Raw genomic sequence first — 25,006 nt, forward strand, 5'->3', positions numbered from 1 at the left:
CACTCGCATAGCCCGGGGCAGGGCGAATCCCGCGCCGGGGAAGATCAGGCGCGGGGGGGGCAGGGAAAAGTGGCTTGTCGCGGAGTCCCCGTCCCCGCCGGCGCATCGCCTCCCCCCCACCCCGCCCCAACACACGCTGGGCTGGGCAGGGCAGGGCGGCGCGGCGGGCTCGGGGGCTGACTCAGCCGCCCCGCCCCGTGCGGGGGGTGGAGCTGGGCTGCGGGACGGGATTCACTCAGGCCGGGCGTCGCTCCGCGCACAGGGTCAGGCGAGCGCGGCACAGCAGGCGGGACATGACGGACACCTTGGTGCCCCGGGGCTGCCGGGCGGCGCGGCAAGCGGAGGGCAGCTATTTCCGAAAGGTAAGGGCGGCCCGCTCCGCGGGGATCCCGAGCCTGCAAGGTGGGAGGAAGAACAGGAGAACTTGTGGCACCTTAGGTGGGAGGGCGGCAGCCCGAGCCCCAACATCTCCACCGCACTTAAATAGCCCTTAGCCGGAGCCCGCTGGTACGGGACAGCCGCTGGTGACGGTGTCCAACCAGCCGTACCCGGAGAGCGGGGCCAGCGACAGACACAGGTGGCTTGAGCCAGCCTTCTCCCACCCAGCTTCTGCTGGCGGGAGCCTCCTCCTTCCCCGCCTTGCCAGTGTCCCCCGCACCAGCCTCTCCCGCACCGATAGGGGGACTAGCTAGCAAGTGTGAAAATCAGGACACTTTTTATTGGGGCGGGGGGAGGGTACAGTTGCCTATATAAGACAAAGCCCCTAATATGGGATGTCTTGTCTGCCTACACACCAATCCCCTTTCCTTACTGTAAAACAGACTGACTGTAATGGTCTGCGGCAAGTGCCTGCCTAGGGCCAGATTGATTAACTATTTGTGGGCTCCCATGGGGGCAGTGGGGTTTGGTGTGGAGGGGCAGGGTCCCTGGAGTGAGGTGCCATGGGGTAATGGGGGATGGCACAAATGCCCAGCCCAGTGCGAGGTCACTTTACAAACCGGCAGCCACCACACGCACACTGGGCTGGCCTGCTGCGTTGCCAGCGTGCCCCTTCCCCTCGGGAGCAGCCTGCGCTGGCACAGTGCTCCCCACCCCCTTAGTGCCCTCCCACCCCCTGCCCAGAGACTCCTCCACAGACCCCTATGCCTGGAGATCCCCCACAGACCCCATGCCCCACTGTTGAGACCCCTATTGACCCCATGCCCAGCTCCCCACAACTGCACAGTGCCCTGCATACCATCTCCCCACCCACAGAGCCCCCAGTGCCCTCCCTCTACAGCCCCTCCCACAACTTCACAGGGCCCTAGACAGATCCCCCCACTGTCCAGCACCCCAACACTCACAGACTTCCTCCATCCCCCACAGGCCTTCCACTGCTCAGCGCCCAAAACATACAAACCTCCTCCACTACCCAGCATCCCCTACCCCATCACTGCCCAGTGCCTCTCTACAGACTCCCAGAGACCCACTCCTCCACACCCTGTCCCCTCCCCCCACCTAAGTAGGAGATGACTGTCTGCTGTGCTGAGCCAAGCAGTGCGTCAGGGCTGGTCTTTAGGCGGGGCAGGTTTTGCATTGCTTTGGTCACTCAGGAGCAGTGCGATCAGCCAGACTGGAGCAGGATCCACTTGCCTGGCGGCACTTGCCCGAGGGCCCCCCACCCCCAAACTCTTCCTCCCCCCTCACTGGCCAAGACCAGACCAGCCTCTGCACAGATCCCAGCCAACTTGGCTCCCCGGGAAGGCAGCTGGGGGCCCTGCAGGTGCTGGGCAGCAGAGACTGCTCGGAGTTGGAGCCACACTAGGGAATGAGGCAGGTCTCTGGGACAACTCCCGAGAGCCCACTGGCCCTGCAGCCAGCAGTCCTGCCCAGCCCGACATGGTGAAGCCTGGCTGCTGGGTGGCAAGCCCCCTATAGGCGAGCAGGATCTGCTGGCTGTGAGCCGCTCACACAGCAAGACCTGGTGCTGGACTGCCCCGCGTGAGGGTCCAGACCTGGCCTTGTGGATGGGTTAGAGGGGTCTGTAATAGGCCCCTTCCCAGTGTGGACCTGGTGACACTAGCACTTTTGTTAACCCAGTACTAGGTGCCTCCAACCCTGCATCTCCTCCAGCTCTTACCACTAGTGCAGAGGATAGGGCATTGAACAGATCTGGAGGGTCCAAGACTCCCCCTATCTTTAATATTAAACCACAGTTGTTATTAGTGTTACTTCAGATAGTACCCGCAGTTTGTTCATCCATTTAGGGTCTACATTTCATGAATATTGGTTAGGGTCTAAATTATTTACTTCTCTTTTTACTCTTTGTAAAATGTTGTGAGCCGTTTCCTTACATATAGATGATCTGGTTTAAAGCTGAGTTAACTAATTAAAAGCAACTGATAAAGGGAGCTGGCCCAGGAACTGCAAAGGAAATGTGATAGGGGATTTAGATTAGAGCTGAGCATTTTTAGCTTGCCAAAGACTTGACAGTAGGACCAGTGCTCAAAACTAAGCAAAGCTCTTTCTGGGTATTAGATTACATATTGAACTTAAGGCACCTTTTACTTTGAGAGTTCTTTAGTGCTCCCATGTATATAGGTTTCACCGGGTGCCTCTTCAGAAAGTTCTGATGCTGCCTATTCTGACCAAGCTCCCTGGAAAGGCAAAATTCCCCACAGACTTTAATGTGAACGTCAGCTTTCTCACAGGGCTCAGGCACGAACACTTCAGATCTTGTCCTGTTTTTCTTTAAAATAATAGAATATACTGTCACTGTGTGCATTAATGTAAAATCTCAAAGCTTTTTCCCCCATTACATGCCCACTACAACTGCTTATCCACCTTTTAATAGTTGTTCTAATTTTGTTATGTATGTATGTTGCATCTTACTGGAAATAAGACACTCATCAATAGCTTCGTACTGGAATATCTAATACACATCTCTATAACTACTTTTTAAACAGAGTGGATGGTTTATGCAGTGATCCACAGCTGCATTACTTTTATATGGCAGTAGTTCTAATATTAAAATGTCACTGAGGATGCAATCCTGTAAGGTGCTAGCTCCTATTAACTTTGATGGCATTCAGGGCCATCTTCAAGCAGCTGTGTTTCAGTTTGTAATTATTAAATCCCATCTACCCACTCCCCTCACCTCCTCTCTTCTCTGTGGAGCTTCACTAACTTCAATGTAGGGGCATGGGTGCAGGGATGCATCACTGTGCTACTCAGTGCAAAATCAGGGTCTAAGGCTGTAGCCATATTTTAAACAAATTAAGGCTCTGTCTAAAAACTGGCATGTTAACCACCTTGTGGCCCCCCCCCGTACAACTGTACACACATCACTATCCACCCATGCAGAAGCGTCCTCTACAGTGCATTTATAACCATCATTTGGACTAGATTGGCTTTAGGAGGTGCAAGTACCTTGCTCTGCCATGTGGTGTGAAAGAGCTTTTGTCTGTAGTAGTTCATCTCCACATCACCAGATTAGACAGGGTTGGTGGTTTTTCCTCAGGAGAGACTCAAGACTGACATTATAGTAATGTTTCAGGTGCATCTTCTAGCACAGGCATGGGCAAACTACAGTCTAGGGGCCGCATCTAGCCCTTCAGACATTTTAATCAGGCCCTCAAGTTCCTGCCAGAGAGTGGGGTCTGGGTCTTACCCCGCTCTGGTGCTCCAACCGAGGAGTGGGATTGGGGACTTGCCCTGCTCCATGTGTGCCGTAGCGCTGTGCGGCTCCCGCAGCTCCCATTGGCTGGCAACCACGGCTAATGGGAGCTGCAGGGGCAGTGCCTGCAGACAGGGCAGCGCACAGAGCTGCCTGGCCACACCTCTGCATAGGAGCCGGGGGGTAGGGGCGGGGCGGGAAACATACCACCGCTTCCGGGAATTGCTTGAGGTAAGCGCTGCCTGGAGCCTGCACCCCTGACCCCCTCCCGTGCCCCAACCCCCTGCCCCAGCCCTGATCCCCATCCCACCCTCCGAATCCTTCGGTCCCAGCCTGGAGCCTCCTCCTGCACCACAGAGCCTGCACCCGAAGCTGGAGCCCTCCGCCCCTCTCCCCCCACACCACAACCCTCAATTTTGTGAGCATTCATGGCCCACTACACAATTTCCATCCCCAGATGTGGCCCTTGGGCCAAAAAGTTTGCCCACCCATGTTCTAGCACCATGGGGACGTTCATACTGCCATATAAATAGCTAGACAGACAAAAAACAAACTTTGGCTCAAATCCTGTTTGCTGTCCTAACTTGAAAAGTGTCACTGATGTCACTGGTAAGTGATTGCCCTTTGGTTTGTTTTTTTGGTGAGAATTGTATTAGATTTGCTTAGTTCTCCAGCAACTTTTCTACAGTATTGCACATCTGGTTATCTCACGGGCTGTACTTTAATCAAGACTGCTAGAAAATTAAGCTTAAGAACTTGAAGAAAGGTTACAAATAAGACAGGCAGTATTTTTTTACAAGTTAAATACAAATAAATGCGTTAGAGTAGTGCCTGATTTATCTCAGTGTTTCAGTTAGCTCTCAACCTTCTTAAGGAAATACATGTTCTTTAGTCAAACCTTAAAAAAATTGAACTGATTTTCCTTTCAGTTACACTGGTGTAAATCAGGAGAACTCCCCAGAAATCAATGGTGTTACACTGATGTAAGACTCAAGGAAAAATATAGTTTACTTTAAATATAAATAGGCATAATTTTAATTTGTTACTTCAGATTTACGGTTAGACCAAAGTCTTGTCCATTGAGATAAGATATCTTTTATGCACCTAAGACTTCCACTTACGCCAATAGAAGTTTGGGGTTACAAAACTAGGGTTAAAAGAACGAGGAGTCCTTGTGGCACCTTAGAGACTATCAAATTTATTTGGGCATAAGCTTTCGTGGATTTTAGCCCACGAAAGCTTATGTGCAAATAAATTTGTTAGTCTCTACAGTGCCATAAGGACTCCTCGTTGTTTTTGCTGATACAGACTACACGGCTACCACTCTAAAACTAGGGTTAGAAATGCAGCTCAAACAAATCCTGAATTATACATTTTTGGCTGGGTATCTAGGTTTGGAATGAGCTGTTATTACAATGGCGCTTCCACCCATCTACTCTAGATTAGTCCAATAAATAAGTTTTTGAAAAACTGTCAGCTTTAACGTGTTTGGCTGAAAGTATAAAGTCTTCAGTCCTCAGCAGGTATGTAAATGTAAGTGAGGAAACAATACTTTCTGTTATACATTGGTAGATAATACCGTCAAAGATTAGAGCCTCAGTTCTACAAAATCATTACAAATAAAAAACCTTTTTAGATTCTGGAACAGGATTAGGCTCTAAAGCAGTCAAGCCATGGAAACCCTGTGGCTGTATATATGGTCTGAAGTGTGGAAATCAAATTTCAGCCTGAATAGAGCCCTAAAGGACTCTATATAATTGAACTGGCGATTGCATTGTTTGTTTGTACCCTTAGGCTTATCCTGAAATGTTTAAAGTAAAGATCTTAATTTTACACAGTACTTTTTTCTTATAAGGCTTTAAGGACTGTTTTACAAATTTTGTTGGTGCATGCACATGTACATTCCCAAGGATATCTTTCAAGGATACTTCCTTTGTATTAAGATCAGAAAACCACTTAATTAAATAGCTGACTTTTTAAATCTCAAGACAGTGGAACAAAATAGGAACATTGATTTTCTATTCAATACCACCTTTCATGAATGGATCTCAAAGCACTTTTCAAACAATGAATTTAGCCTCACACTATCTTTTTGAAGTGCGGAAGTATTTTTCCTTATTTTAAAGGCACAGATTGCTTCAGGGACTTGCCCAAGAACACCCAGGAATTCTGACAGAGCTAGGAATAAAGATCAGATCTCCTGATACCCATCAAAGGTCTTAAACTTGTTCTTAAAATGATTTAACTATACAAATAGTGAAACTTTTAATATAGATCAGTTTATACCCTATGTCAATTTGTGGTGTTTCTGATTTTTGGCAATTCTTTTGTCATTACCACAGAAAGCAACTTATTTGCATCATTTGAGAGAAATTGATATATCTTATTTTAATATGGACAGTGTCCTTTTACAACTAACAGGTATAAACTTAAACCTGCTTCTCCTAGCCTACCAATGCTAAACTAGCATTCTTACTTAATTAATATTTTGTTCTATGGAGGGTTCTCAGAACCCTTCATAGCTCTGAGGATTCTGTTGTTTTGTTTGTTTGTGCTACCTTAATCTTCATTTGTTGACAAAACTTTGGACAAATCTTTCTTAAACCAAAGTATTATTTATTTTACAGTAGGAACAAAGCATTTAGAGAGAGGATTTTAAAGCAACAAACTGCCCATGCACATGTCTATTTTACCTAAAGATCCCTTGATGGTAATGGTACTTCTTCAGACACTCCAATGGGTGCCCTGTGTCCCACTCTCATTCCCCCAAACACCACCACCCCTTTAGAGAGTGTATTTCCTCTTAAACCTACCTCACTTCTTTTGATCTCCTGGATTCATGGACCTTTTCCTCTTCTCACAGCATCTCAACTCTCAAGTTTTTGTGGAGAAGTAACTTTGCCTCTCTACAAAGGAAAAAGGACACTAAACTATCTAAACTGCTACATGTGGAGAAGTAGCTTATCTTGAACCGTTCTTTTTCCTCCTGCTTGTTTTTCCTTATAACCCCCTATTAAACTACACCAATATATTCAGACAGTAAACATCCCGATAATCATGTCAACATACGGTATTCATGGATTATTAAAGAACAGCTCCAATTCAGTCCCAGAGACCACATCCTGTACTTGCAGATTCAGTTATCTAGTATTAGGATTGGCTAAACATTTTCTGTTAACTGTTTTTCATTGGAACATTAATTTTTCAGCCCCATTACCCTCCAGAACAACAACAAAAAAAAAATCTGAATTTTCCAAAGAAAATTTTTTCTGACCAGCTCTATCTAGTAGACCTTTTCCATCCACAATTTATAATAATCTTACTCTACGTGGACTATCATCACTTACTCCCCAAGTTATCGGGAAGGTTGAAATAGAGTTATTTTAAATGCTTCTTCAATCCATTTACTGAGCATACCACTTTTGCAGCATTCCAAGCTTCTGCTGGCCTAGGAGTGATTGACCAACCTTGAGTCTTGAACTTAGATTCCTTTGTAGAAAATATATATATTGTGCTACAGCTGGATTAAAAGGGCAGCCAGTTCAATGAATTTGTAAGTTCTGGTCAGCTTGATGTGTTCATCCTGCTTCTCTTTCTTAGCACTATGTCTCTGTAAACTACTCTGACCTGATCTGATTGGATATTTGCCATACAGACCAAACAGCTGGGTCAGCTCATAAAGAAAAGGGTGCTGCAGACCTGTCAGGGTAAAAGAAATCAGAACTTGTTAATCCTCCCTACTTTGAGGAAAGGTACAAAAAACAAACAAACAAAACTCCATAATAAAGGTTACTGTCAATAAAGAAATTAGGATCTTGATCTAAAATATTAGGCTTATTATTTTTAAGGTTTGAGGTGTTATCCTGTTTCCTGTGCCTAAGGTTTCCATTTGCTAACCTGCTACAGCTGTGCCTCCAGCAGGGCTGGTGGGGCTCTTCCAGTGATTAGTAGTCAGGCAACTATCATTAGCTTTTACATAGGAATATTCATTTGCCTGTTTGTCCTTTTTTCTTCTTTCTTGGGAAAGAGAGAAAGAATGTTGCAATGATTAGACAGAAAGAATTTACTACCTTTTATGTTCTGTATCAGTCACTCACGTGCTCATTCCCCTATGTCAGGAACACCTCCACAGGAAAAAGAACTGAATCTCAAAGAGTGAACTAACCAACCCAGACTGTCTCTTCAAGAAACTGACTTCTGTGATGCATTATTACTATTTTTGGTTTTGTTTGGCAAATATTATGTTGTGGCTGATTGCTATAGTATAGTGTAGATTATATTGTAGCTATTTTAAAAATCTGTAACTAATGTATTAACTTTTGTATTAAACATTTGTTTCACTTTTTTTAAGTGCCTGGAGTTAAAAAAATTAACTAAAGTAAATAATTATTGGTAAGTGCCATAACTGTTCATGGTGGATTGGTCCTGCTTTGAGCAGGAGGTTGGACTAGATGACCTCCTGAGGTCCCTTCCAACCCTGATATTCTATTCTATTCTATTGTGCAATTACGCTAAACCTTAAGGTTCCCTTTTTTCCCCTCTTATAAACTTATAACAGTCATCAAAAGGTTGGCTGGAAAATTCTAGCAAATAGTGTAAACAAGAATGTAGTCTTTTCTTCTCTTGAAAGGGAATATATTATCGGTTTGATGTTTATAGCCAACTCTGTAAAACAATTATTCTGTCTTAATATTTAGATAATGATATACAATCATTTGCAATTGGCTATTTCTTGTTTGATAGCAAAGTCTAGAAGCAACTGACAATTGGAGTATTGTGTCCAGTTCTGGGCACCACATTTCAGGTAAGATGTGGACAAATTGGAGAAAGTCCAGAGAAGAGTAACAAAAATGATTAAAGGTCTTAAAAATATGACCTATGAGGGAAGATTGAAAACATTGGGTTAGTTTAGTCTGGAGAAGAGAAGACTGAGAGGGGAGATAATAGTTTTCAAGTACATAAAAGGTTGTTACAAGGAGAAGGGGAAAATGTTCTCCTTAACTCTGAGGATAGGACAAGAAGCAAAGGGTGGTTTAGGTTGGACATTAAGAAAAAACTTCCTAACTGTCTGGGTAGTTAAGCACTGGAATAAACTGCCTAGGGAGGTTGTAGAATCTCCATCACTGGAGATTTTTAACAGCAGATTAGACAAATACCTGTTAGGGATGGTCTTCTAGACAATACTTAGTCCTTCCATGAATGCAGGGGACTGGACTAGATGACGCCTCGAGGTCCCTTCCAGTTCTATGATTCTATATTGTCAACATGAAGTGTTAAAAAAAATGTGAGTCTGGCCCCAAAAAGTCATGATTCATGACTTTAGAGAGAGAATTATTTGTTTTTAGTTCTCTATTTTCCTACTGTCTTTTGAGCTTTTTGGGTTCATATTTTCCAGCTTTTCTATGCAACCATACTTTTTTAAAATTAAAGCTGAGATTCTCATGACTAAGAACTATAGCTTCAAGAAAAACACCAAGTAACAAAAGATATGTGATAAAATCACAGAGTTGACAACACTGAACTGATAAAATATCAAAAGAAACTTTTGGTATTTGTAGCAGGACAAGATATTATTATATTGATGATGTTCATTTTGGCAGGCTTTGGTCTGAGTGCTACAAATACTCACTCACATGAATAACTTTACTCAGAAGTATAGTCCTACTTAAGTCAATTAAACTACTTGTGTAAGTAAAGTTACACACGTGTGTAAGTATTTGCAGGATCAGGCCCCCTTTGCCTCCACTATGGCTTCACAAGCAGTACAGGTTACACTGGGTGGAGAAGAATGTTCTCCTTTTAGCAAGGACGCACACCCAGTTTCAACTCTGCATCACCTTCTCTAATTAGCATATCATGACTCACCTTCTCAGTTCAAACACCTTCTGTATGCATCATATTCACTGACATTAATACCACTTCTGATTGCCAAACAGTTAGTAATCATTATTTTGTGTACATCACAGCTGAATTTGTGACGCTGAAAAAGAAATCTATTTTTAAGTAAAGTGCTCTGGCATCCAGACAAATGAAGGATACTATCTGCTTTTTCATTTGGGGACCAGACCACATTTTCCCTTCTGGTCACTGCGCTCTTGAAAACTATTTTCCACTTGTAAGGGTGGGCTATGTATTATATCTTCCTAGTCTACAAAGAAACTACCAGTATCTCATAGATTGGGGATCAAAAGGGGACAGCTCACATTTTTTGCTCCAGAAATCCAATGTCTCTTCCTAGTGCTGTGTTAATAAAGCCATATTATGCATGGACTACCAATATGGGCAACGGTAGTGTTACAGGGATTCCCCATTTCAAGATTATTATGGCACTAGGCAACCACTTAATGCTCAGGATATGAGTGTACTCAGCCTAGGGTCTGTGTTACATTCAACATCAGCTTCTCTAATTTGGCATAGTTGCTTTAAAGTTGATTTTTGCCGAGTCATTCTGGGCCAGAAATATAGTAATTGGCAATGCAGGGCATTGAGAGGTAGAAGAAAAGGTGTGAAGAAAATTGCTAAGTGTTTGGCGACATCCAATAGGGACCCTCCAGGGGAAAAGAAATAAAGTAGATTGTTGGTATTTGGTTCCACCAGTGAAGAGCAAGAGCATGCCACTGTCAAAAACAATATGCCATGGCACTTTTGTATGAAAATAATGTGAACCCGTGGAAACAATGCAACCTCAAATTCCTTTTCTGGTGTTAAGCTCCTTTTAAAGCCTTTTGTTGTTCAGAAGAACATTAAGATCATGCCTTTGCTGTAAATTGGGATTTGCTGCTAGATTTTTATATTAGGGCTATCAGCGATTAAAAAAAGTAATCGTGATTAATCACACTGTTAATAACAATACCATTTATTTAAATATTTTTGGATGTTTTCCATATTTTCAAATATATTGATTTCAATTTCAACACAGAATACAAAGTGTACAGTGCTCATTTTATATTTATTTTTATTATAAATATTTGCACTAAAAATAAAAGAAATAGTATTTTTTAATTCACTTAATACAAGTACTGTAGTGCAGTCTCTTTATCATGAAAGTTGAACTTACAAATGTAGAATTACACACAAAAATAACTGCATTCAAAAATAAAACAATGTCAAACTTTAGACCCTACAAGTCTACTCAGTCCTACTTCTTGTTCAGCCAATCGCTGAGACAAACAAGTTTGTTTACATGTGCAGGAGACAAGGCTGCCTGCTTCTTTTTTATAATGTCACCTGAAAGTGAGAACAGATGTTCACATGGCACTATTGTAGCCGGCGTTGCAAGATATTTACGTGCCAGATGTGCTAAAGATTCATATGTCCCTTTATGATTCAACCATCATTCCAAAGGACATGCATCCATGCTGATGATGGGTTCTGCTCAATAACGATCCAAAGCAGTGCAGACCGACGCATGTTCATGCCACCAGCAGAAGGTAGATTTTCTTTTTTAGTGATTCGGGTTGTGTAGTTTCTGCATCAGAATGTTGCTCTTTTAAGACTTCTGAAAGCGTGCTCCACACCCTGTCCCTCTCAGATTTTGGAAGGCACTTCAGAGTCTTAAACCTTGGGTTGAGTGATGTAGCTATCTTTAGAAATGTCACATTAGTACCTTCTTTGCATTTTTTGTCAAATCTGCAGTGAAAGAGTTCTTAAAATGAACAACATGCTGGGTCATCATCCGAGATTGCTATAACATTAAATATACTGCAGAATGTGGGTAAAACACAGAGCGGGAGACATACAATTCTCCCCCAAGGAGTTCAGTCACAAATTTAATTAACGTATTATTTTTTAAATGAGCGTCATCAGCATGGAAGCATGTCCTCCGGAATGGTGGCCAAAGCATGAAGCACATATAAATGTTTAGCATATCTGGCATGTAAAACTTTGCAATGCCGACTACAAAAATGCCATGAGAATGACTGTTCTCACTTTCAAGGGATACTGTAAATAAGAAGTGGGCAGCATTATCTCCCATAAATGTAAACAAACTTGTTTGTCTTAGCAATTGGCTGAACAAGAAGTAGGACTGAGTGGACTTGTAGGCGCTAAAGTTTTACATTGTTTTGTTTTTGAGTGCAGTTTTGTAACAAAAAAAAAATCTACATTTGTAAGTTGCACTTTCACGATAAAGAGATTGCACTACAGTACTTGTATGAAGTGAATTGAAAAATACTATTTCTTTTGTTTATAATTTTTACAGTGCAAATATTTGTAATAAAAATAATATAAAGTGAGCACTGTACGCTTTGTATTCTGTTGTAATCAAAATCAATATATTTGAAAATGTAGAAAAACATCCAAAATATTTAATACATTTCAATTAGTATTCCATTGTTTAACAGTGTGATTAAAACTGTGATTAATCATGATTAATTTTTTTAATCACAATTTTTTGAGTTAATTGCGTGAGTTAACTACGATTAATCGATAGCCCTATTTTATATATATGTAGTACGGATTGTTGTTTTAGAAATTGTGATAACAGCTAGAGTGTGGATTAGGTGCTTTTAATATATATGAACTAAAATAAATAACACTATGGTTATCCATTTCCAGTGTGGTTCTCTAAAGGTTTTAGGAGACACACTCCTCAGGGGGGAGGGATAGCTCAGTGGTTTGAGCATTGGCCTGCTAAACCCAGGGTTGTGAGTTCAATCCTTGAGGGGGCCACTTGGGAATCTGGGGCAAAATCAGTACTTGGTCCTGCTAGTGAAGGCAGGGGGCTGGACTTGATGACCTTTCAAGGTCCCTTCCAGTTCTAGGAGATGGGAAATCTCCATTATTTGTATTTGTAAAAGCTCTTCACTTATTGTCCAACTTTCAAGTCAAAACATTTTCGGTAAACCCGAAGTATGGGTAGTCTGATTAACAGATTCAGATACTCCATAACAGAAACTGATCATGTGAGTGCGATTGTGTATATTAAATAAATAAATATAGTTAAATAAATAAAAAATATATTTATTTATAACTTTTTTCATATTGCTGGTATCCAAACTATTAGTTAAGTACTAGCAGTGCTGTGACTGCTCTATTTGCTTACACAACCTGCATGCTTTCAACGGTAGTTCACACCTAGGCTTGAATGTTGGAATCTATTTTGCAGAGGGAGGTATTGTACCATCTGCCAGGACATTAGGGTTATCCTATACTGTTTGTGAAACATGCCAGAGAAACTTTAATTTTCATTTGGGCAAAGGGCAGAAATAGGAAGAAGGTGGTGCAGTGTGTCCTAAAACTGAACTGCAAATCTGGGTCCGTATCATGATGTGAAACTTGAATGACCATCTGGCCCACCGGGAAGAGTATTATCAGCTGCGTCACCTTGAGACTATTGACTGTCAGGTTTTATGCTGAACCAGGTAGTGTGCTGCTTGCTTAGAGGTCTCACTGCCAACACAAATTGTGTGTTAAAAGGACAAAGTTCTGAAAGCTAATTGTTTTCAGTTTCAAAATCAGCCAGGTCAGCGAGTGCCACAATGGCCTCAACACACAGAGTAAAAATGCAAAAAGAACAGGAGTACTTGTGGCACTTTAGAGACTAACAAATTTTGATCATGAAGTTGATGGATTTCCACTCCATACAGCCTTGCATAATGACAGGTTTCAGAGTAGCAGCCGTGTTAGTCTGTATCCGCAAAAAGAAGTAAAAAGAGTAAAAATGGTGTGTCTCAATTTATGATCATCTCTCAGGCTGAATATTTCTGTGTGCTGCAGTATGTTTGAAGCCACAACCTATTAGCTCTCTGCATTTCCTTCATTCTCTCTTACTGAAACAAGGACATGATAATCATCTTTCATAAATGTAGAGAGAATACAATTTAATCTGGGATCATCTCCAGAATATGCTCTTACATCAGATATTCTTAAACTTTGATGAAGCTGTCTGGATACAAAATTATGCAAATGAAGTCTAATTTATCAACAGGTGATTAGGCTTGTATTCTCCTAGATGTCATGAGCAATAGGAGAGACCTGCACAATTTTTAGGAAAATAAGAAAAAAGGGGTACAGATCTTCTCTCCCTACTCCCCTTAGTCTTACACATCCCTGACAGAGCACTGAGGAACCCCGACTTTCTTCCTTTAAAAGTCCCCTAAATCATAAATACAAGAACTAGACAGAAAGCTGTCTGCATTGTTCATTAATTAGCCAATCTCATTAATTAGCCAATGGATTGCTATCAAACAAGCTAGCAACCTGCACAGGCAAGCACTGATAACCCACATAATCTCTTCTGTCTTCGGAGTCTGTATGTGACTTCAGTTTTTTTGCAGAAGTTACTTAATATAAATAGTATGTGGTACATTTCTATAACATGAGTCATATGGGGCTTGCCTCTGATAAGAACTCATTAAAAATACTCCAACATTCTGTTTCTGTAGTTTACCAACACTATTCAACCAAGCAGGAACTTACAGTAGTAAATAATTACATGAACTTTAGACAGCACAGAGGGTTTCATTGCTTTATGAACTCAATATAGCATTTGAGCTATATGCACCAGCAGTGAATCGCTACATAACCTGCAATTATACTCTGAAAAAATGACTATAAAATGGCAGCATAAGGTTCATTGTTTATTAATTTCATAGCAAATGTGTTCAGTTTACAAATAAAACTTATCTTCTTCTAATTACCTGTGCTGCAAACTCAGACTGGAATCTCTGAATGAAGCATCAACAGTCGCAATAAAGGTTCTTAAATTGGAATAATTTTACTGTTGATCCATGAGCCAGGATCTAATCCAGCTCACCCTCTCAGAGCTATGTTAGCTCTGCAGAGCCAACAGGAGTACAAGGAAGTTATGTAACACATCTAAACAGATATGACTATTGCCAATACACACAGGGAACAAATCTGTTGAGTAAGAAGTTGCCATTTTTATGCAGCCACATTTTTGATCAGTTGCACTTTAATGAACATCCATTGAAAAGGAAACATTTGAGAGTAATTGTAATAGTTACTGTAAGAAATAAAGTATTGTTCATTAAGACCAGACAGAAGCGAAAGCAGCAGGTGTGAAATTCACATTGAGATCTGGATCCCAGCTATGTCATGAGCATTAACAATGTTCTTGGCATTTTACAAACATGGAACCAAAGTTTACTTTCCTGCAAAAAGACCTGTTTGTGAATGTGTGAGACATGGTGGAGGTGGAGAGTCCTACAGGGAGTAAAATATAGTTTGGTTCCCTTCATGGAGTTTTTATCCAAATCAAGGTACACCTCTACCCCGATATAATGCTGTCCTCGGGAGCCAAAAAATCTTACCGTGTTATAGGTGAAACTGCGTTGTATCGAACTTGCTTTGATCCGCCGGAGCGCGCAGCCCTGCCCCCCTGGAGCGCTGCTTTACCGCGTTATATCTGAATTTGTGTTATATCGGGTCGCGCTATATCAGGGTAGAGGTGTATATGAGATTTATATGTCCACCCCCCTTGCAGATGCAGAGGAAATTCACCCCAAACTGCACAGATCCCCTGACATCTGCTGGAGATACAGATTATCTGCACGAGGGACTGATCTCCATCCTGACTCCTGTCCGCCAGTTCTCTGGCATCCTCATTCTAGTGCAGCTAGCCTGCCAGTGAATCCTACATGGGGCTTGTCTCCACTTAAAACGCGGCAGCATTTCAGTGACGACACTACCTATGCCAAGGGGAGGAGTTCTCCCATTGGCAAAGGTACTCCACTTCCCCAAAAGCTGGTAGCTAGATCGAGGGGAGAATTCTCCTGTCAACCGAGCGCTGTCTACACTGGGGGTTTGGTCAGTTTAATTGCGTTGCTCGAGAGTATGGATTTTTTACACCCCTGAGTAACATAGTTATACTGACCTAATTTCCTAGTATAGACCAGGCCATAGTCAGCTACTCCAGGACTCTGTACAGAAGGGGTCCTGCAGCAACTTCCCCCAGAAACAGACCCCTGGTCCCAAGAGAGCCCTCCATCAGGGAGACAAAAGTGCAGAACAGACAGGCAGAGAGGGAGCACATCCAATCCTAAGTCTTGTAGTCACAGGAGTAGTTAGCTCAAGTTAGTACACTTGAGCTACTGCAGTGTTCTCAATCAGGGGTACGCATACCTCTGGGGGTACGCAGAGGTCTTCCAGGGGTACATCAACTCATTGAGATATTTGCCTAGTTTTACAACAGGCTACATAAAAAGCACTAGCGAAGTCATTACAAACTAAAATTTCATACAATGACTTGCTTATACTGTTATATATACTATACACTGAGATGTAAGTACAATGTTTATATTCCAGTTGATTTATTTTATGATAATGAGCAGCTATAGCAGAGGCAGGGATTATATAATACAAAATAGAATATAGGCAGCGCAAGAGGAGAGGTGACAGCACAGCAGGCTAAGAGTAGGAGATCGGCAGCAAAGGGATCAGGAAACCATTTAGACAGAGAATCATAGGACTGGAAGGGATACCATGCCATCCTGTTGGGTATATGTTATGGTTAGGAGTGGATGGGTGAGGTTCTGTAGTCAGCAATATGCAGGATGTCACACTAGATGATAATGATGGTCCCTCTGACCTTAAAGTCTATGAGCATAAGAACCCTCCACAGATATCTCTGAACGCATATAAAACAGTATAAAATTATCTAGAACTGGAATTTTACGTTTGAGCATCTTCATGCCTGACATAACTATCTTACTGTCCTTAAATTACTCATGAGTCTGGTACATATGGCTGCTTTCTACAGTAAATCCCCCACTATACTTGACAAAGAAGGACATTTACTATGCACCAAAGCTTTGAATTTCAGGCCTCCACTATAATTGGCTTCAGTGCTGAAGCTCATCAGTAACTAGAGAGTAATGTAACTTGACATGTTTTTCAAGCAATCTGGCAAACTTTGTTCTGCTGTAGATCATTACACATGTTCTCCTGCTACTTTACCTACTTAGTAGATACCGTGCAAAATGCAAACTTTTCAAACTTAAATATTGCCATGAGGACTTTTAAATTAATTATAATAGGCTAGATGAAATCATAACATGGGCCTTGATCCAATAAATGCTGAACAAGTTGTGAAGACAAGACACCTAAGAAATATTAAATAGGTATGCTTGGGTTAGGTTACATTGTGCTAAGTGTTTCCCCTACTTGTTTCAAAATCAAGTAGTTAAGGTTGCAGGCATATATTAGTGGTGACTGTGCATATTACCGTTCAAGAATATATGAAAAAAAATAATTAGAAACCCAAGAAATCCATAGATAAAGTTGCACTTCTCAAACAAGGCACTCAAACAGCCTTACTTCTGCCTCCTTAGAAAAGCCCTGTAAACTTCAGAAAAACATACTTATCCATCCATAACAGTTTCATTTTATCAATGACCACAAAAACCAGAATGGCTCAGTCTTAATCATATACTAGTTGCGCTGTCTTAGGGTCTGGTTTATACTCATATGCAGAGCACATACAAGAATTTTACACATTCTTGGCTGGACAAATAACATTGAAGGCAGTTATTCGATACACTTTTATAAGGGCCAGATCTTGTGAGCTATTGAAGGCACTCAGTGTCTCACAAAATCAGGCCCTGTCATTCCATGTGATAGCCAATTTTTCAAGTGTCATTTGATGCTGAGCTTAGCGTATCTCCATAAACAAACATCATATGGCCAGCTCATGCTATTAAATCACTTCCATGAAAAGAACAGACGTTAGTATGATGACAAACCATTACACTTAGTACTGGAGACATGTACATATGAAGCCAGCACATCCCTCGCCCGCGCCGCTTCCCGCCGCCCCCATTGGCCCGGGACGGCGAACCACGGCCAGTGGGGGCTGCGATCGGCCGAACCTGCCGCGTCAGCAGGTAAATAAACTGGCCCGGCCCGCTAGGGTGCTTACCCTGGTGAGCCACGTGCCAAACGTTGCCGACCCCTGCTCTAGACAGAGGAGACTAGGGAATAAGTTAAACTGAAGAGTCCCAGGCCTTTTCAGTTACCCTTAAATCACTTTTGTTCTTTTTAAAAACAATTTTAAAAACAATTAAAAAAACCCTGGCCATGATCTGTGACTTTTCATTCCTTTTACCATCATACTATGATTTTTATCATGACAATACAACAACTCTTCTCTCAGGCACACTATTGTGTAACTTTGTAGTAACTCTATGGACATCAGTGTAGTTGCTCAGGCTTCACACAAACTCCATTGACATCAAGGAAGTAACTGTATATTTACTGCAGGGTAACTGAGAAAACGTCACCCTGAGCTGAGGTTTTTTTTTTTTTTTTTAATTTGGGAATAACCTTTCTTAGGTTTAAAATAAAGAACACTCTTTAATCAAATGGCTTTATATGTCATGCTTTATAGGTTAAGATTTTCATATCCATGTCTTTGAAATCAGTGTTATTCACTTTTTTCTTTCGCTCTTCTGTTGTCAGCTTCTTAAAAATAATTTGCTTCCTTTATTCTAGGGATGTAACCCCTTGGCTGAGACTGGCCGAAGCAAACTGCAAAATCAAAGAGCTGCTCTAAACCAACAGATCCTGAAAGCAGTAAGGTTGAGAACTGGTGCTGAAAATCTTCTACGGTATGTTCCCATCACTTTACTATTTTTCTGTCTAAAGCAACAAAATGTTTTTTGTTCTTTCAGCAGGGGTGTCCTTCAGTTCTCAGATAGCTGCCTCGCTGCTCCCATAATTTGCTGAATAAACTGCAGCTGGATGTTCTGCTGACAGCCTTATGTAATGCCCCATCTCTAGAAAGTCATTAACTGTTATACAGTAACTCTTCGCTTAACGTTGTAGTTCTGTTCCTGAAAAATGCGACTTTAAGCGAAACAATGTTAAGCAAATCCAGTTTCCCCATAAGAATTAATGTAAATAGGGTTAGGTTCCCGGGAAATTTTTTTGTCTGTCTATATATATATATATATATATATATATACACACACACACAGTATAAGTTTTAAAAAAACAATTTAATACTGTACATAGCGATGATGATTGTGAAGCTTGGTTGAGGCGGGGAAGCCAGAGGGTGGAAGAAGGCGAGATATTTCCAGGGAATGCCTTACTGCTAAATGATGAACTAGCTTTTGGCTGAGCCCACAAGGGTTAACCCATTGTTGTTAATGTAGCCTCACACTCTACAAGGCAGCACGAATGGAGGGAGGGGAGACAGCATGGCAGACAGAGACACACACCCTGTGTGAGAGAGAGAGATTGCCCCTTTAAGTAGGCTGACCCCCACACTTAAGTACACTGCCTTTTTAAGTAGATCAGCAAGTTGAGACAGCAGCTGCTCCCAGGAAGCTCCCTCCGTCCTGTCGTCCCGCACCCCCTCATGGAGATGGGGTAAGTGGGGTGCAGGAGCAGGGGGAGGGGGACACCCTGACATTAGTCCCCTTCTTTCCCCCTCCTGCACAGCAAGCAGGAGGCTCCTGGGAGCAGCTCAAAGGCAGAGGTCAGGAGCAGCACATGGAGTGGGGGGAGGGACAGCTGAACTGCCGGCAATTGATAGCCTGCTGGGCGGCTGCCCCACAGGAACTTAGGGGAGCAGGAGCTGATAGGGGGGCTGCCGGTCCATTATAAGGGAGCATTGCACAACTTTAAATGAGCATGTTCCCTAATTTATCAGTAACATAACAACGAAACAATGTTAACCGGGGAGACTTCAAGTGAGGAGTTACTGTATTATGTTTTTATGTTTTCAAAGTGCATTTTGAAAGCCACTGTATTGCAGAAAAAGGGCATTGCACTAGACTCAAGTTCTTAAATGACTTTGTTTGAAGACTGTTGAAATTATCCTAATTCAGTTTTTCCTGGAGTCTTTCATTAGATAGTGGTTGTTAGCATGATGCCTGCTTGTAAAGGAAACAAGTGAACATTTTTCTGAATATTAATTGTCTAAGAGTGTGATCCCCACAAAACAGATCTTCCCAAGATCCTTCACATCTGTGGCCCACTGGCAGAGGGGCTCACCAGCTGAATAGTGAGTTAGTGAGCAGCAGGTAGTATGGCATATGGCTGATTGCTGCTAGCTGTTGCTCCTGCAGGACCTATGTCCATTGTGCCCCTTTTAATTCCTTAGGCTTCATTATGACGTGACCTGGAAGAAGAGGGTGGAGTAGACTGCATCTGAGAGGCATGTGACTGACTTGGTCAGCAGGCTGGATGTCGCAGTGGGCCAGATTTTTGGGGGGTTGAAGGCAAAATTTTCCTGGACCTGGGTCAGATGGTAAAATTTTCAAAAGTGCATGAATGACTTACCCAAGTACCATTTTCAGAAGTCACTTAGATATTTAGGAGCTTAAGTCCCAATGACTTTCAATGAAACTAAGGGCTTATCTACACATAAACCACTCCAGCAGGACAGGTGCACTGCTGCAGCGCTTCAGTGAAGATGCTATCTATGCCGATGGGAGGGGTTCTCCCATTGGTGTAGGTACTCCACCTCCCAAGAGTTAACAGGAGAATTCTCCACCTCCTGCTAAGTTAACAGGAGAATTCTCCCTCTGACCTAGTGTTGTCTATACTGGAGGTTAGGTTGGTTTAACTGTGTCACTCAGGGATGTGGATTTTTCACACCCCTGAGTAACATAGTTATACCGACCTAATTTCCTAGTGTAGACCAGGCCTTAGACTCCTAAGAGCCTAAGTGACTTTTGAAAATTGGACTTAGGAAAATCAATAGGAGCTTTTAAAAATTGTACCCCATTACAGACTTAATCCACTCCTGGAGTTTTTGCAGGTGCCTGCTATACAGGCTCACTGGTCTGTAATGCCAGTTTCTGATTCTGAAAGGAAAAAACGCTTCCTATCTTGATGGCATAAAATGATCTCTGGATCTCTGGGCTTCCCCTGGTTTGTGTGAAACCCCATGTCATATCTAGAGTAAAGTGTCAGGTTGCCACAGAACTAAAACAACCTCCCAACTTCACATTTGTAAAGCATGAACTTCCTTCCTTTTGTGCACTTGCTTTTTGAGATTCTGTCTTTTCACTTTGGTATCCTTTAGTTCTCTGAGTTATTTATCTTAAAAATCTGACCTTGCAGTGTTTATGGGGAAACCCCATAGCTGGTCTGTGGTGGGGAGGGGATTTCTCTTTCATTTGCCTGCTGCTGGAAGGCTTATTTCCGTATTTAAAAAAAAACAAAAACAAAGAAAAAAAGCATTTATGTAGACACCTACCTATATCTGCCTTGCAGTATAAGCCTTATATTGTCCCACAATAAGGACCATCTAATCTAACCCTTACCACTTAGTCACTATTTTCTCCCAACAGCTCTCCCTCCTGTTATTTGTGGATGTGGATTTCTCCTTGTTATTTAAAACTGCTTCATATGGTGTCTTTAAACTGCCATGACTGGAGAATCTATGGGTTTGTGGAGAGTTTACAGTGTCCAAGAGCAAGAATCCAGTCAATGTGATTTCTTCAGAGAAGATTACTCATGTAACTTTACTTCTCTGAAGCATGACTTCTCTGACTAGATTCCCACTTGCCTGTGCACCTGCCTTACCCCTCAGATTTTGGAAGTGACAGACGCTCAGGGGCATATCCTTAGCTGGTGTAAATCATCCTAACTCCTTTGACTTTCACGGAGCTAGACAATTTACACTAGTTGGGGATTTTTTGCCTCTCAGTGAGTGACTTTTATTTTGGTGCTCATCTTGCCATTGAGATATGTTTTGGCTATTTATTTTGCTTAAAATTTGAAGATCTCTGTTTCATGCTCACCAAAGAGCTGTTCTATAGGCCACTGAGGTAAGGGCATTGAGTTGCAAAATGGGGCTTTCTGACTTTACATGTTATATGTAACCTGCACAGCTCCTGAGTGTGGTGTTCTGTCCCTTCTAATGCACCGAGACCACTTAGAGATTAATGAGTCTGCTACAGCCTCAGCTAAGAGCCATGTGACTTTTAGCTCATGCAGTAGGGCAGTGGTTCCCAAACTTGTTCCGCTGCTTGTGCAGGGAAAGCCCCTGGCGGGCCGGGCCGGTTTGTGTACCTGCCGCGTCCGCAGGTTCGTCCGATCGCGGCTCCCAGTGGCCGCGGTTCGCTGCTCCAGGCCAATGGGAGCTGCTGGAAGCGGCGGCCAGTACGCCCTCGGCCCACGCTGCTTCCACCAGCTCCCATTGGCCTGGAGCAGCAAACCACGGCCACTGGGAGCCGCGATCGGCCGAACCTGCGGACACGGCAGGTACACAAACCGGCTCGGCCCGCCAGGGGCTTTCCCTGCACAAGCGGCAGAACAAGTTTGGGAACCACTGCAGTAGAGGCTCATGCATTTAGCTCCAGAGATCCCAGGTTCAATCCTGCCCACAGACAATTGTGGTCTGTCTGTGTTACATATATATATACAAATACCTCCATTGAAATGCAGTCACTTCATGGTTTATTAGGGAATATCACACATGTTTGTTCTTAGATGGAGGGAAATATTAACCTTTTGGCTGCCTGGCACCTCTCTACATCTCCTTGGCTAATCCCCTATTCACTTTGGGTTGCACCTCCTTTAAAATAACCCGGCGGGTGGCTGACACTCAACGAGCCAGGAGTAAACCTGTCTCAAATTAGGGCTTCAGGGGACTCACTATGTTGGTCCAGGTGGAATGGCGGCCACTTCCTCTCCTGAGAAGAGGATGACAGTGGATCCCAGAAAGGACATTATTTCCCCTTACAACAGGAAAAACCTGCATTCACTATGGAGCTCAGGAGCCCTGTGATGCACCCATGGGGCAGCAGCCATGCTGGCTATTTTCTGCTGCGCACAGAAGTAACTGTTTCTAAATATATTTGAAAAGAGGAGTTTTATTAAAGGGAAAGAATCTGGGATCAGTTACTCTGATAGAGACATTCGGCAGAATAATTAAAATATAGTTTCCTGTTTACTTTTCTGCTGAATTTCCAGAAAAATATATAAAATGGATGTTTTATCTATAAAGAATCCTCGGTGAAAATTCAAATCCAAAGGGGACACAGTCAATACTGACAGGCCGGCCCAACATTTCATCTGCTTTTTTTTGTACAGGTTTTCAAACTCTATGTAAATCTTTGAGTTTCTTTCTTCCAAAGCAAAATGATAAGAGAAACACAGTGCTAGTCTCACAGCAACAAATTAACAGCACAGGCAATGAAACAATGGAGCAAGTGATTTTTAAGTTTTAAGCTTACAAGCGTTAAGAGCTCTAGGTAGCTTGAAAACTTGCTACTTTCAGCAACAGAAGTCCAATAAAAGATATAAATGAAGTCCAATAAAAAGATATACAAGTTCAATAAAAGATATTACCTCACCCACCTTATCTCTCTAATATCCTTGGACCAACATGCCTACAACAACACTGCAAAGAAGAGTTACTAAAACCAACAGTGAGGAAAAGTGATTGTAAAATGAGGGGAAACACACCTTTCAAATACTCTGGTGGGTATGAGCAGGGTTCCCTCTAATTTTTCCCATGCATGTGCAGAATGAATTTTGTTATGTGCACCAATAAGGAGGTGATGCTATTGGTGCACATAACAAAATTCATGTGGCGGGGGTGGGGCCGAGAGGTTTGGAGTGTGGGAAAGGGCTCAGAGCTGGGGCAAAAGGTTAGGGTGCGGGGGTGGAGGGAGAGGGCTCCGGCTGGGGGTGCAGACTTTGGGGTGGGGCTGGAGATGAGAGGCTTAGGGCTGGGGCAGAGGGTTGGGGTGCAGGGGGGGTGAGGGCTCTGGCTGGTGGTGGGGGATTTGGGGTGGGGCCAGGGATGAGGGGTTTAGGGTACAGGCTGCCCTGGTTCTATGGCGGGGAGAGAGAACTTCCCCCAGCTCTCTCTCGCTGCAGCAGCACCTGGGCTGGGGGAGAGGCATCTCTTCCCACCGCAGCCCTGAGTGCCTGCACAGCACTTAATAGGCTGCTGCATGGCCACGCAGCTTAGAGGGAACTTAAGGTATGAGTTTTCATCCACTTTCTTATACCACCCTCTTCTTCACTGTGGAATCGGATTGCTTAATTTCTCTTGATTCTATTGCTTAATAACCAGCCTTATAATTAGCAGAGTCATTTAAATAACAGTTACAAATTTGCCACATTTCTTTTCTGAATTAAGATGTGTTAAATTGTTGTTAACGCTGATTTCAAAGTAACATCTCTCATATTTATTAACATGAGTAATTGAAACCTTACTGAAAAGGACCTGGGCCTGCATTCCTTACCCAAGCAGAACTCTTAGGCCAATGTTTTTAAAAATGGCCACTGAATTTGGTTGTGTTAATTTCAGGGTGCCCAACTTGGGGCTAATTTTCAGAATTGCTGAGCACCAAATGAACTCCATGATTTCTCAACTGAATTGTGATGTTCCACACCTCTTAAAAATCAGCCCCAAAGTGTCTCAACCTGGGATTCCAAAAAGAGGCCCCCAAAATCAGTGTCTACTTTTTGAAAATGCAACTGCTGCTGACTTCAGTAGGAGCTCTGGCTAAGTAAGGAGTGTAGGATCAGACCTAATTCTGGTGTGTGAGTGTGCCATGTAATTAAAGTCCAAGTACATCACTAAAATCAAATTGCATCAAAACATATTCAATTAGACTATTTAAATGTATGTCATTTGTAGGTGCTGTGAGGTAAACAACTGCTCCCAGGGTAAACTGTATTTCAGACTCATTTCTAGGTATGCCGCTGGATGATAGTTCACATAGTTGGACTAACTCAAAGTACTCAAGCGAAAAGAAATGAAATCAAAGATTGAGATTTTATTTGCATTTCAGCAGACTCCAGAAGCAGCAAGCCAGTCTTTTGTCCACAGAGAGCCTCTCTTAACGTAGTTTGAGGAAAAACTGGAAATGCTGGTTCCTTTATTACTGGCTGAAACACAAGTAAAATAATGAGACTTATACTTCCATAGAGAATTATGGGTTAGCAGGTGTGTCCTAATCTAAGTTGGAATGTTTATATAGCAAATACTGATCTTGTTAACTAATAATTCTATTAGGCTATTGACTATTTGGTTATATGGACCAAAGTTCAGAGTATCAATCCATAAGCAAATAAGCAATTGTTCAGTCTTAACTTTTTAATGGACATTTGTGTTGCTAGCTAATTGTTTATCTTAAAATAGCATTTATGATAGATAAATATGAGATTTCTAGGTACCACACAGTATTGGGTTGCTTATATGATGATTCATGCTAGAAGCAGGTGTTAATATAGCTACACCCAGAAATATTCAAATAGAAATGTGCAGAAATGCTTTAGGGGCTACATTTAAAGACATATCTATTATGCTAATGGTATAAAAGGATGCTACACCTATACATGAATTGCAAATGGAAGAAAATTATTATCCAGACACATCAGGAAAAAGGACATTCTCTTTGTAAGGAGAAAAGTGTC

The 25,006-nt window shown here is 42.4% G+C and overlaps 1 protein-coding gene across 1 annotated transcript in view; it reads left to right on the forward strand.

The window, feature by feature from the left end:
* The first annotated feature begins 236 nt into the window (after positions 1-236).
* Positions 237-25,006, forward strand: part of RHPN2 (rhophilin Rho GTPase binding protein 2) — a 48,558-nt gene continuing 23,788 nt past the window's right edge. Inside the window, exons 1-2 of the mRNA XM_054048650.1 lie at positions 237-362; positions 18,107-18,222. Of these exons, the coding sequence (XP_053904625.1) occupies positions 294-362; positions 18,107-18,222 (185 nt within the window). The 5' untranslated portion in view covers positions 237-293. The remainder of the gene's footprint in view (positions 363-18,106; positions 18,223-25,006) is intronic.

This window comes from Malaclemys terrapin, chromosome 14, assembly GCF_027887155.1.
Source record: "Malaclemys terrapin pileata isolate rMalTer1 chromosome 14, rMalTer1.hap1, whole genome shotgun sequence".
Taxonomy (NCBI): domain Eukaryota; kingdom Metazoa; phylum Chordata; order Testudines; family Emydidae; genus Malaclemys; species Malaclemys terrapin.